Here is a 12,883-nt window from a genome sequence, read left to right on the forward strand (position 1 = left end):
ACATTTAGAACTATTTGAAGATAAACTGAAATTATTATTTTTGTAAGGTTTGAATAGAAAGGTGAGCCAATTAAAGAAATATATTAAGTAAGTAAAAGTTTGGGCTCTGAGGAGAGGCAGAGAGAGGATGAACAACTCAAGCTTGAGCAAGGCCAGGCCTCTGAGCGCTGAGCCACTCAGGTTCACCTAGGAAGTTCTGGCTGCTCAGAAGTGCCGAGAGGTTCAAGGAGGCCTCAGGTTCCAAGTCTGGGTGCCACAGAGCCCAATTTCTCCCATCTGTGACTCAGGCTGGGCTTTGAACAAAAGAGAGTCCCTGTCTCAGCGCCTTGACTGGCCTCACCTCCCTCATTCCAGGCTGTGTTCCCACTGATATGACCATGTAAGTCTACACTGGCCACCTCTCTGAGAGATCAGCAGACCCACTGCATGCAGGCATCAGTGGGCTCCCTCAAATCCTGTGTATCTTACTGGGGAAGTGATTGTTGATTCCACTGTACAGATGGGATTGTACAGATTCAGGGAGTTTAATGAGCTTGCATGACGTCACACAGCTCAGAAATGACAGCAACAGGGTTGGATCCTGGGTCTATCAGTCCCCAAGCCCACGTCTTCTGTTCCTCTCACCTCCAGGCCCCGAGCCTGATTTCGACGTTTTTGCTCCACGCTGAGCCCTGGACTGGGCCTGCCTCTCTGGCTCTGCCTTGCCTGGGTTGCCTCTCCTACAGGAATGGGGCCATGTGGGTCCCCAGCCAAGGTCATGGGGGGAAGTCTCTGTGGTCAGGTCAGGAATCTCGCTTCTGGGGAAAAATCCTCCCTGGGGAGCCACTGGAAGGAAGGGCAGAAGCGGGCTGCAGGGAGTGAGAAGCATCCAGCTGCCTTTTTATGACTCGGAGCCGGGAAGACACCCCGAGCACCCTCCAATCCGGGAAACGAGACACGATGGGAGCCCGTGCTGTCCCTCCTCCTCTCTTCATCTGGCGGCTTCAACCTCAGCTCAGCCAGCACCTCCCCCAGGGAGCCTTCTTGGATTACCACTGGCCGGGTCAGGACCCCCTCTGTCCCCATCCTTCCATGGGCGCCCCCTTCCATCACAGCCCCGATCACACTGGGTTGAAATACTTGGTTATGTGCCACCTGGCAGGGTGGGCATGAAACAGACCCCACTCCTTGGGACCCCGCCACACCACTTCTCTGTGCCCGGTGACCCCTGAAAAACTGGGGCTTTGAACCTTGATGCTTGCCTAATACTGGGCCCGATGAAGCTGCCCACTCGCTCCCTGGCGCCCCCTCGCTGCAGGGCAGACGCCTCTCAGCTTACTCCAGGCAGCTCGGGGACCCCAGCCAGCCCAGAAGAGCTTTCTCCGCCCGCTGCACCCCCATTAGGATATTTCCTGTGGATGCTTAGATTCTCTCATTTGGACAAACCCTCCCTTCCTCTTCTTGGCAAAGGGGCCCCAGACATAAGAAAGACACACTGGGGTATGGCCGCAGCCTGTGGCAAGCAAGCGCTCCTTTTGTGCTGGGCTTGTTCTCACCCTCAGCTCTATTCCGAGGCTCAGAAAGGGTGAGCGACTGGCCCCCAGTCACTCAGCTTGTGATGGGCAAGAGCTAAGGTTCCAACCTGGTCCTATTTGGCTCCCAAAGCCTTGCAAATAGTACACCTGATATACAGGGTTGTGGGTCTTCAGTGATGGAGAGCACCCTGGGTGTTCCTGTTTCTTAGATGAAGAGACCGAGGTTCAGAGTGGCGACGCCAACAGCGCAGGGCCTGGGAGGGGCTTGGCCTGATTTCTGTTTTTCCATTTCAGATTTTGCAGAGAAAAATCTGGTGCCACAGCTGGAGACCCACCCACCAGTCCCCTCCAACCCAGCCTGGACTGGCCGCACAGCACCCTGGGAAGGCCCCACAGGACCAGAAGCTGTTTTTAGGGCAGAAATCACTCCTCTTGGTGCTGGATGGTGGACATATCAGCTGCCTGCCCGGGCTCTCTACCACCTGACAGCCCCACCCGAATGGTTTCCTGAGGACCTGGGCTACTCCTTGAAGCTGGCAGTGCCAATCACGGTGCCCACAGCCCCTCTGCTGGCCCCCAGATGACAGGGTTCCTGCTAAACAGACCACCTCCTGGGGTCAAGATGCCCCAGCTTCGGAGACGGAGACCTGGGTTTGAGTCTAGGCCACTACCAACACCTAAAGGGATACAGTAGTAACAATTCCAGGGGAAATCCCTGGCGGTCCATTGGTTAGGACTCTGCACTTCCACTGCAGGGGGCATGGGTTCGATCCCTGGTCAGGGAACTAAGATCCCACATGCTACACGCAGTGTGGCCAAAAAAAAAAAAGAATTTCAGGGCTCACTGAGGGAGCATCCACGGAGCTAGCCCTGGCTACATGCCCCGTGCTGATAGCCTGGGTCACACTCCCTCATGGCTCACCTGGACCACTGCAGTCTCCTCTGCCCTGGCATCCCCCCATCCTGTCCTCCCCAGCCTCAAGTCTGTCCTCCCTCAGCAGCCAGAGGGCACCTGTGAGCACCTTGGTCAGGACCTGCCCCTCCTCTGCCCACAGCCTTCCAGGGCTCCCACCTCCCTGGGGTACAAGCCACATCCTCTCTGCTGCCCACAAGGCCCTGCACAGCCTGCCCCGTCCCCTCCCTGCCCTCCCCTCCTCCCTCTCTCCCCCTCGCTCACTCTGCTCCAGACACACGGGCCTCCTCACTGTTCCTCCAACACACCAGGCACAGTTCTGCCCCAGGACCTTTGCACAGGTTATGCCTTCTGCCCAGGACACCTTCCCCCTAGACACGCATGGGGTGCACTCCCCAGCTCCTTTAGGTCTCTGTTCAGATGTCATCTCCTCGGTGTGACCTTCCCCGATGCCCTCCCACCCATTTGAAATGCAGTCCCTAAACCTCCACTCATGCTCTCATCTCCCTTCCTGTTTATCTTGCTCCCGGGCACATCCACCATCCAGCACACTCGGTGTCTCTCCCTCAAGATTATCAGCTCCAAAAGGGGGTGGGGGGTTTCCCTGGTGGCGCAGTGGTTGGGAGTCTGCCTGCCGATGCAGGGGACGCGGGTTCGTGCCCCGGTCCGGGAGGATCCCACATGCCGCGGAGCGGCTGGGCCCGTGAGCCATGGCCGCTGAGCCTGCGCGTCCGGAGCCTGTGCTCCGCAACGGGGGAGGCCACAGCAGTGAGAGGCCTGCGTATCACAAAAAAAAAAAAAAAAAAAAAAAAAAAACGGGGGGGTGGGATATCTGTTTTGTCTCGCAGGTCTAAACCAGTGCCTGGCGCACAGTAGGTGCTTATGAAAAACCCACTGAATGAATGAGAGCACAGCCCCACGCATGGTCACACGATAGAGCGAGGATTCGAACTCAGGACAGGATAGCCTCCAAACTCTGGGATCTCTACCCCCTCCTCACAGTGGTCACTTTGCAGCCTCAGTTTCCTCACCTGTCAATGGGAATGATCTCAGCATCCTGCCCAAGGCTGGTTAATTATCACTGGAGCAAGATGTCAAAGTCGTAAATATATGATTTATTCCACTAGTGTAAGTTAAATCAGTGGTGGTCACGTGGGGGTGCCATCGAGGGGATGGGGCCAGGGATGCTACTCCGCACCCCACAGTGCCCAGGACGGTCCCCCACTCCCTGAGGATGCTCTGGCCCCGACCTCAGCAGTGCCGAGGGCAGGGGAAACCCTGCGTTAAGTGAATGAATGAAAAGCTAAAACTGCTCAGTCCTCGGCCCACTATTCCCACTGCAAGGAATAGAGCACAGAAGACACAGGCCCCGGGAGGTGACCAGATGGATCGCAGCCCAGGCACGCCTGGCTGTGTGGGGTGATGGGTAGCAACCCAGGCTCTGGCACCAGGCAGACTGGCCGATTCCTGGCTGTAAAACGTAACCTCACTGTGCCTCAGTTTCCCCATCTGTACAGTGGGGGTGGGGAGAATAGCCTCCATCTCATCAGGTGGTGGTGGCTGATCTGAATGTGTTAGGCAGTTACTACAAAATAATATAAAAACGAGGAAAAGCACGGATGGATGAGGCAGGTGTGTATGTCTCTGGTGTTCTCATCCAGGGGCAATAATTACCATGCTCGTGGTAACCCGGGATTGTGGACCTACTGTGTGCAAGCAGCGTGCAGGGGCTTATCGTGTGTCCTTGTCCCAGGAATGCTGGGAGATGGATGATGCTGAGCTTCATTCTGTCAAGGTAGAAATGGCCGCGGAGCGAGGTTGAGTCACTAGCCCAAGGTCACACAGCAGGTTAGCAGCGAAGTCAGGATTCAAACCCAGCCTAACAACAGATCCCAGTTTCTTTCCCTGCTGACCTGACCCTTTGTGTCCCCATCAGCCTAATGACACCTCCTCTAGGCTCCTCTGGGATAGACCGTGGCATTAGGACTAGGACTGACTCTCATCCTCTCCATGTTACTGCCAGAAGCACAGCCTTGCCCATCCCCAAACTACACCAACATCTTTCTTCACCTCCAGGCCTTTCTGTGTGCTAACACCTTCGCCAGCAATGCCCTTTCTATTGGTAAACTCCTATACACCCACAAAACCCCAGCTCCAATGCCCTCTCTCCCAAGAAGCCTCCCCTGGCTCCGCCTGGGAAGGTTTGATTGATTGCCTGTGTGTCTACGAACTGGGTGCTGGTATTTCCACCTGTGGCAAGGGAAGGAAAACTCTGTGGCTACCTCAGGAGTGACTTCAAGTAAGCCCCAGTCCCCTCTGAGCTTTGGTTTCTCTCAATGGAAAAATGGGGATGGTAATGAAACTAGCATGCTGGGTTCTGTGAGGTGGAGGGAGATGAAGCAGGTAAAGCCTGCATTTAGCACTGGGCTTGGTGCAGATTCAACGCTGGGCAAACAGACACTGTCATCACTGTCACTATGACTGCTTTTTCATACCATTCTTGTTATTCACCTCTGCACCTCTCAGGACCCAGTGCACAGCAAGCATTCTACTCGGCCTCTTTCACAGAGCACAGAGGCTCTGCACGGCAAAACCAGTGCCCTCCCCACCCCCCCCGGGGGGGTGGGGTGGGGACACGTGTTCACACGTGCACATGCAAACTCAAAACGCCCACACTTACCTTCTGTGGCACAGCCTCCTACCAGCAGGACCACGAGGAGGCCCATGGGACCAACCACAGATGCCACACCATGGCACCAGGCAGGCGCCATGCTCGGCCGTGACCTGCAACCTCCAACCTCTGGCCCTGGAGGGGGGATGCCCCCCCCCCACGGTCCCTCACAGGGAGGCCTCAAGCCAAGCGTCAGTCGGGGCAGCGTCTGCAGAGACAAAAAGAGGGGCCGTGAGAGGGGAGCAGGGGAATCCAGGGGGCCTTCATGGGGGAGGCAGCAGGAGGATCACAGAGGGGCAGGGGAGAGTCACGGGATGAGAGGGTGAGGGTTACAGGACAATGGGGGAGGGTCAGGGGGCGACGATGGGGCAGAAAGAAAGCGCTGAGCCCCCACGATGAACTGAATGTTGTGTCCCCCCCCCAAGTTATTATGTTGAAACCTAACCCTCAGTGTGATGGTCTTAGGGGCCTTTGGGAGGTGATTAGGTCATGTGGTGGAGCCCTTGTGAATGGGATTAGTGCCCTTATAAAGAGACCCAGAGAACTCCCTCCTCGCTCCCCGCCACCATGTGAGGACATAGCAAGATGGTCGTCTGTGAATCAGGAAGCAGGTTCTCACCAGACACCAATTCTGCCACCACCCTGATCTTGGACTTCTGGCCTCCAGAACCGTGAGAGATGTGCGTTGTTTATAAGCCACCCAGTCTATGGCATTCTGTTATAGCAGCCAGAACAGACTGAGACAGCCCTTACCCCTGGCTGAGCTCCCGACCCCAGACTGAGCCCCAAACCAGGACTGAGCAACCCCTCTAGAAAGCGCTCTGAACATCTAATTTCCCCCCCTTCGCAGGCTGGACCGCCCACCCGAAGGAAGAGGCTCCAGCTAACACTGCTGACAGTCCCTACAAATCTGCCCATTCGGCCACCAGGCGGACCTTCCCCGCAAACACACCTGTCCGTCCCTGCCCTGCTCTAACACCTCCCATGGCTCCCGTCAGCCCCAGAGGAAGCTGCGCCTACTGGTCTCGTCCCCTCTCTCACGGGAGATGCAGCCATACAGTCCCAGCTCAGGCACACCCTGCTGTGTCCTCTGCTGGAAATGCTGTCCCCACACTACCACGCGACAGGTCTCAGCTCCACCGTCACTTCCTCTGGAAGCCCTCCCTGCCCCTGGCAGGTCAGCCCCCACCCCCAATTCCACATCCCACGGCTTCAGAAACGACGGAGATCATCCTTCATAGCATTTACCCCAGTCTGCAAATCAAGTGAGAATGTTCATCACCCAGCGCCTGTTTCTCCGGCGAGAATCCAAACTCCTCTAGGGCAGAAGGGTCCTTCTCAGGGGCCAAACCATAGGATGGCCCCCTCTCCACTTTGGCCAGGGCCAGGGTGGAAGCGGGGGCAGGAGGAGGCCCAAGGATGAGGCCCCCGCGGCCGGGTCAACCTTAGACACCCACCCCAGGCCATGCCCCAGGCGGGTCCGCACCATGGCCACGGGGACGGGTGCCACGTAATCATGGGGCAGCCCCTGTGTTTCTGGCTCCCAAAATATCCAGCTGTGGTCACCACGCCCAGCCCCAGAGTGGCCCCAGGGGAAGGCTGGGCTGGTGGTGGCCGGGTCATGGCCCAGGGTGGAGAGTGGAGAAGGTGGGATGAGGGGGGTGGGGATAGGGGCACTCAACGGGCACACAGTCAGACCATGGACAGTCAGACCAGACAGAAAAGGAGGATGCTTGCACACAGGCCAGCCACAGACAGACCCAGACACACGGTCAGACCACAGACAGACAGGGAGACCAGACATAGTCACAGATGTATTTGTACAGTCAGGCAACAGAGATGGGTCCACATGTGTAGTCAGGCCAATAAAACTGACACACAGACCACAAACATGGACAGGCACAAAATCAGACCCCAGACACAAAGAATCAGACAAGATACAGACAAAGGGTCACAATGGGGCAGATAATACATATATACACAGTCTGACCACAAGCAGTCAGGTCAGAGACACACAGGTACATGCCAAGACCACAGACACACAGCCAGATGAGATATACACACAGGGTCACGGTCAGGCAGGCAATACACATACACGGTTGGGCTACAGGCAAGCATGAACACAGAGGCACACTGGAGCTCCACAGGGCATGGCAGGTACAAACACACGGCTCACAGACTCGGATGCGGGCACACAGTGGGGCTACAGAGATGGGCAGTCAGCAGAGCAAACCTGCACCCAGCCAGAGAGTATGCACACTGACACGTAGCGTCAGATCCCCCTCACTCACATGCACGTGCACAGACAGGCAGGCGCACAGTCAGACCACAGATACACACTGGGACCCAACCATGGGCCCTTTAAGAGCACAAGTGGTTGATGAGGACGGTGAAGGTCCCAGCTGGGGCCAGGGTGACCGCAGCAGCTGGTCCCGCCCACAGATGCACATCAGCTTGGCCACATCTGGGGAGGGGGCTCAGCTCTGGCCCAGACCACTTGGATCGGCTGCCCAGGCCCGCACAGAGCATCTGGGGAAACCGAGGTAGAATTTTAACACGGAGGGGCTCAAACCCACCACCCCGGGGCGGGCGGGTGTGTGTGTGACTCCCCTGCTCTAGTCTCCTCACCTCCGATGCCAGCTGGCATGGGCAGGGGTCACGTGGCCCTGGCCACGATGCCTCCCCCACCCCCTATGCCCCATTGGAGCCAGGGGCAGCCGCCTTCTAAAAAGGAGGCCCCTAATTACCCCCTGGCTCCTGCAGCCCCACCTTCCCAATTACTGGGCAGGATGGGGCTGATCCAGGAACAGGCGGGGCCCAGCCATCAGCTCCCAACTCCCCAAAAGAGGTCATTCCAGCCTGCTGGGCCGGGGGAGTACACGGCACGGGGGCTTTCAAGGCCTGGAGCAGGAATGGGGGTGGGAGGTGTGGGACAAATCCAGGGTGGAAAGGATCAGGCAGAACACAGAAAGTTAAAAGTTCCAGGGTTGGGACTTCCCTATCGGTCTGCGCTTCCAACGCAGGGGGTGTGGGCTCGATCCCTGGTCAGGGAACTAAGTAAGATCCCACATGCCGTGAGGTACAGCCAAAAAAAAAAAAAAAGTTCCTGGGTCTCTTAGGCCCCCATTCTCCCTGGAAGAACTTGCCATGGCAAAGCCCCAGACCCTCCCACCTCTTCCGGCTTCCTGCAAGACCAGGGGTAGGCTCCCCTGCAAGGGGTTGGGGGAGAATATAAGCAAATTCTGTCAGCTCTGTCTCCAAAATCTAGGCTGAGACTGTCTAATTCTTACCCCTTCTTCTGCCTCTACCCGGTCCAGCCCCCTCATTGCTCACCTGGACCAACGGAGTCATCTCCTGCCATGCCACCCGCCACCCCGTCTGTCTTCCCCTCAGTGCCTGCCAGAGGGCACCTATTAGCACCCGAGTCAGGTCCCATCCCTCCTCCTTTGGTGGTAAAAGTCCAAGCCCTCCCTGATGCCCACGAGGTCCTGCACGACCTGCTCTGTCCCCTCCCTGCCCTCCCCTCCTCCCTCTCTCCCCCTCGCTCCCTCTGCTCCAGACACGCGGGCCTCCTGGCTGTTCCTCCCACATGCCAGGCACGGTCCTACCCCAGGGCCTTTGCACGGGTTGGTACCCTCTGCCTGGACCTCTCTGCCTCCAGATATAATGTTAATATTATGACTTGACTGAGAATTAAAGGGTGAATGGGAATGGGGGTGGGTGTCTCCACAGAAGGAACAGCACAAGGAAGGACAAGAAGCAATACTGAGCGGTCCTAGCAGGGAGATGGGGAGAGATTAGGGCAGAGCGGTGGCCACACACTGAACCCACAGAACAAGGAACCCTAGGCAGCTCTGGGCAGGAGGGGATGTGGCCAGGCTGGCACCACACCAAGCCTCCTCTCTGACAGGTCTTGCAGTAAAGCAGCCTGAGCCATCAGCCTCCCCACTGCTGAGAAAGGGAAACTGAGGTAGGTGCCTCAGAGCTGCATGACGCGGCAACCCCCAAGTTCTTGGAGGATGAACGTGGCCATTAAGAAGGGAACAGCCACCGATGGGAGTCACAGGAAATAACTTGGGTGGGAAATGAGGCTGGGCAGGGAATGGGGAGGAGGGAAGGGAGTGGCCTCTGGACCTGGAACCCAGAGCCCCGGAAGGGTCCCTGCCCACCTCTGTGCCAGGCGCAGAGCTGCCACCATCTGTTCCCAGCAGCCGGGCAGAGGTGGGTGCCCGTCTTGCACAGATGAGGAAACTGAGGTTCACAAAGGAGCGGGGACTATCAAGGACCCCTGGCTGGCTGGGGCCTTGGTTCCAGAGACCACGTTTACACAGGACTGTGTCCTTCCCTGGCCACTGTGTGACCTCAGGAAAGTGGACGACCCTCTCTGGGCCCGGTGCGGCCTGCTGGATGGCCTCTGGGGGCTCCCAGACCTTCACAGGGGGTGAGTGGGCACCCATTCCAGTCAGGTGCCGGGGTGCAGGTCACGCGATCCTGGAGCCAGCTCTGTGTGCCCACGCAAAGCAGGGAGCATAAAAGAGTGATTATGACACAGGACTAGGCAGCAAATAGGCTCTGTGTCACTCGTATGGGGCCGGGTGTCCCAGGGCCTGAGGACTCTGGGCTGCCTCTCCCTGCCCTGCCTGAGGGTCTGGTCTGTCCTGGGGGTCTAGGGGCTCACCTGCACAACCCTGACTCTCAGGGACTTCCCGGGGCCAGGGGAAGGAGAGGTGGGTGACACTGGCAGCGGGGCTGAAGGAAAAGCCCCCTAGGGACACACAACGTCTCCGCCCTCACACCAACGCCCCACACCTCTCCAGCCCCAAAGCCCCCCTTCAGGGCCAGGGGACTTTCCTGCTGCCTGGAACCCCTTTCCCAGGGCCTCAGAGCCCCTGGAGGGCAGGATCCGGGTCTCCAGCCTCCCTGGGTTGCTGTGTCCCCAAAGTGTGAGACAGGGTCCAAGCTCTAGCTCGGTAGCCCCTGGTGGGCTCCAAGGGGCTCTGGTCAAGCCCCTCCCCCTCCTGGGGCCTCAGTGTTCCCCCACCGGGCAACAGGCTCAGGATGTAGCCGGGTGGGACTGGCCCTGCCACCTTCCTGGAATGGGCTAGGACCAGGGCTGAGGGATCTGCCTTTAGCTGACTATCGATTTGGATTGAGTGCTGTCCCCAAGGGTCCCCACCGCCAGGAGCTGATGGGCAGGGCAGCTGGGAAGCCAGGCCCAGCCCCAGAGGGAGTAATGGGTAACGCCAGCTACGTGCCCCCCTCCACGTGCCCAGCCCTCTTAAATGTTCCCCGTGCTTCCTTCTGTTTGACAGCAGAGGAAATTGAGGCTCAGAGAGGGCTACCTGCACACGGAGGGTCACGCAGCATGGAGGGGCTGGGCTGGGTTAAGATTAGAGGCCAGAGACCAGCTCTCAATCAAGCCCAGAGTCCACGCTCCCCGGGTGCCCAGCCTGCCAGGATGGCCCCTGCCAGCATGTCCCCCACGCCGGCTTCGTGGAGGAGCCTGAAACACCAAGATCTGGGTGCACCCCTGCCCTGCTGCTCACACCTGCCAGGGCTCCCCAGCGCCTCTGCTCAGTGTCCTGGGCTTGCCCTGCTGCTTCTTCCCACAGGTCACCACAGTTCTCAGAATGCACCGGTCCACCTCTGGTCCTTTCTTAATACAGGTCCTACTTCCAGGGGGCCCACCTGTCAACTCATCCTTCAAGCCGTAGCCGCAGACCTACCCACCCCAGGCTGAGACTGGACTCTTCCCCCAGCCCTGGGACCCCTCCTCTGCCCAGTCTTGACCCCCCCAACCCTGGGGCTGGAAGTAGCTGTGTTTGACTCTGCCCCTCCTCTGCTCTAAAACCTTCCATGGCTTCCATCAAAATCCATTGAAATCTAGATTCTTAACCTCAGCCTCCAGAACTGCCGACTCCATCATGCTGCACCCCGACTGCCCTGTTTGCCCTATGGGTGTCCCTACTCACTGCCTTCTGGCTCACACAAGGATATTTGTGCATGCTCCTCCTTCCACCCAGCGCACCATTCCTCGTTCTCCATCAGACCTCAGCCTTCACGCTCATCCTCAGGTCTCGGCTGAGCTGGCACCTCCTCCAGGAAGCCCTCTTGGATGCCGCAGGAGGGACCAGGGTCCCCTCTGGGCTCCCTCAGCACCGGTGTCTCCCATCCCAGCTCTTCTCCTGTCACAGACCCATCATCCTCCAGGATGGGAGTCTTCTCCCCACCCTAGGAACGTGCATTTATTAGATGCCTACTACATGCCTGGCCCTATTTGACACTTTACCCATACCACTCCTGTGGTCATGTCCATTTCAGAGAGGGAAACTGAGGCCAGAAGGAGCCGCCACAGGCAGCAGAGGCCAACATAGACATGGCCTCCAGGTGCAGCTTACATCTGCTCTTGGTTGGGGGTGGGGGGATGTCTGCTCAAGCCTTGAGGGATGGAGGTGAGGCTCAAGGAGGGTTAGCCCAGGAGTCACAGGAAGCCCCTCTAAGGTCGCCCAGGACTCTGAGTAGGAACCCTGGGAAGCAGGATTCTCCAGGCAATAATGGGGGAGTTCAGAGGCATGGAGCTTGGAGACAGGTATGGAAAGTGGGACGGTGGGAGCTGATATGCCTGCCCAACCCCTCAGTTTATTAAAGCCCCGACTAAGCACAGCATCGATCTGGAGTCCATAAGCCTGAGGGGCGCAGGGACAAAGTGAGAGAGGAAAACTTTCTGTGAGTTCTGGGGAGTAGCTAAGAGCAGGGATCCCAGCCACTAACCCCCCACCCCCAGCCCAGCAGTTCTGCCACCTCCTCCGCGGAGCGGGTCCCCAGCGGAAGGAAGGATGCCAAAGCACCCACCCGCTATCAGAGCACCGCCCCCCCCCTCACGGCTGGCAGCGAAGGCTGCCCCAGCCTGGCTCCGCCCCCAGGAGGTGGGGGAAGAGGTCGGGCTGGGGGCCAGGTGGGGGAGGGGACCCCACAGAGCATAACGGTCTGGAGTTTTCCAAAGTACGAGAGCGACCGGCCTGAACGGGGTGGGGCGGCGCGCCAGGCAGCGGCGGGCTCGAGCTACCCCTGGAGGGCAGCTGGGCCAGGCCGCGCGGGGAGGGGGTATGGGGGGAACCCGGGGTGGAGGGCCAGGAGATGGACAAAGGCCAGTGCAGACTGGGCCTCGAGGTGGAAGGGGGTACCGACGCACTCACCCTACGGCTCAGAAATCGGGGCCCGGGCCCCACGCTGCCTCGGCCGTGCCCGCTGCAGCCCTACCCAGGGTCCGCTCGGAGCGCAGCGAGAACTCGGAGACGCCGAGGCGCAGCGAGCTCGGCCTGGGGGCGGGGCGGGGCGGGGCCAGGGGCGGGGCGGCCAGGGGGTGGGCCCGGGGAGGGGGCCCCCAGAGCGAGCCTCGGGCGGGCCCGGCCGGAAGTAGGGCGGGGGACCAGTCGGGACCCAGATCAGCGGGCACTGAAATCCTACGTGGATGGGGGTCCTGTGTCGGGGAGGCCTCCAAGGAGGTCACTGTGTCCCCCGCAATGTGCACATACATAAGAGGGTGCCCCCAGTGGCACAGCTCAGGACCCTCCCTTTGGAAGCCTGATACCAGAGGGATCCCCTACCCTACTCCCCCTTCCCTTCCAGGCGCTGATCACGGCCATGGCAACGGATGAAAGGGTTGGATGCTGGACAGGGCGGCAGAGAGCTCCCCAAACACACCCAAATACAGGAGGTCGAAGAAGGGGCAGAAGATCCCCTCCCAGTCTGGGTTGGATGGCAGAGGCCGCGCCCCCTACAAAC

The 12,883-nt window shown here is 59.0% G+C and overlaps 1 protein-coding gene across 8 annotated transcripts in view; it reads right to left on the reverse strand.

Annotated features, from left to right (window-relative positions):
• The window catches only part of PTPRS (protein tyrosine phosphatase receptor type S), a 161,244-nt gene that overhangs the window by 59,066 nt on the left and 89,295 nt on the right, over positions 1 to 12,883 (reverse strand). For 7 of the 8 annotated variants that reach the window (XM_029216688.1, XM_029216691.1, XM_029216690.1 and 4 more), the window contains one exon: positions 5,108 to 5,306. In XM_029216688.1, coding sequence (XP_029072521.1) covers positions 5,108 to 5,306 — 199 coding nt within the window. Of the gene's footprint in view, positions 1 to 5,107; positions 5,307 to 12,294; positions 12,392 to 12,883 lie in introns of those variants that run through there. The other variant, XM_029216692.1, reaches the window with a different exon arrangement.

The sequence above is a fragment of the Monodon monoceros genome, unplaced genomic scaffold (assembly GCF_005190385.1).
Source record: "Monodon monoceros isolate NGI ecotype Baffin Bay Population unplaced genomic scaffold, NGI_Narwhal_1 Super_Scaffold_12, whole genome shotgun sequence".
NCBI lineage: Eukaryota > Metazoa > Chordata > Mammalia > Artiodactyla > Monodontidae > Monodon > Monodon monoceros.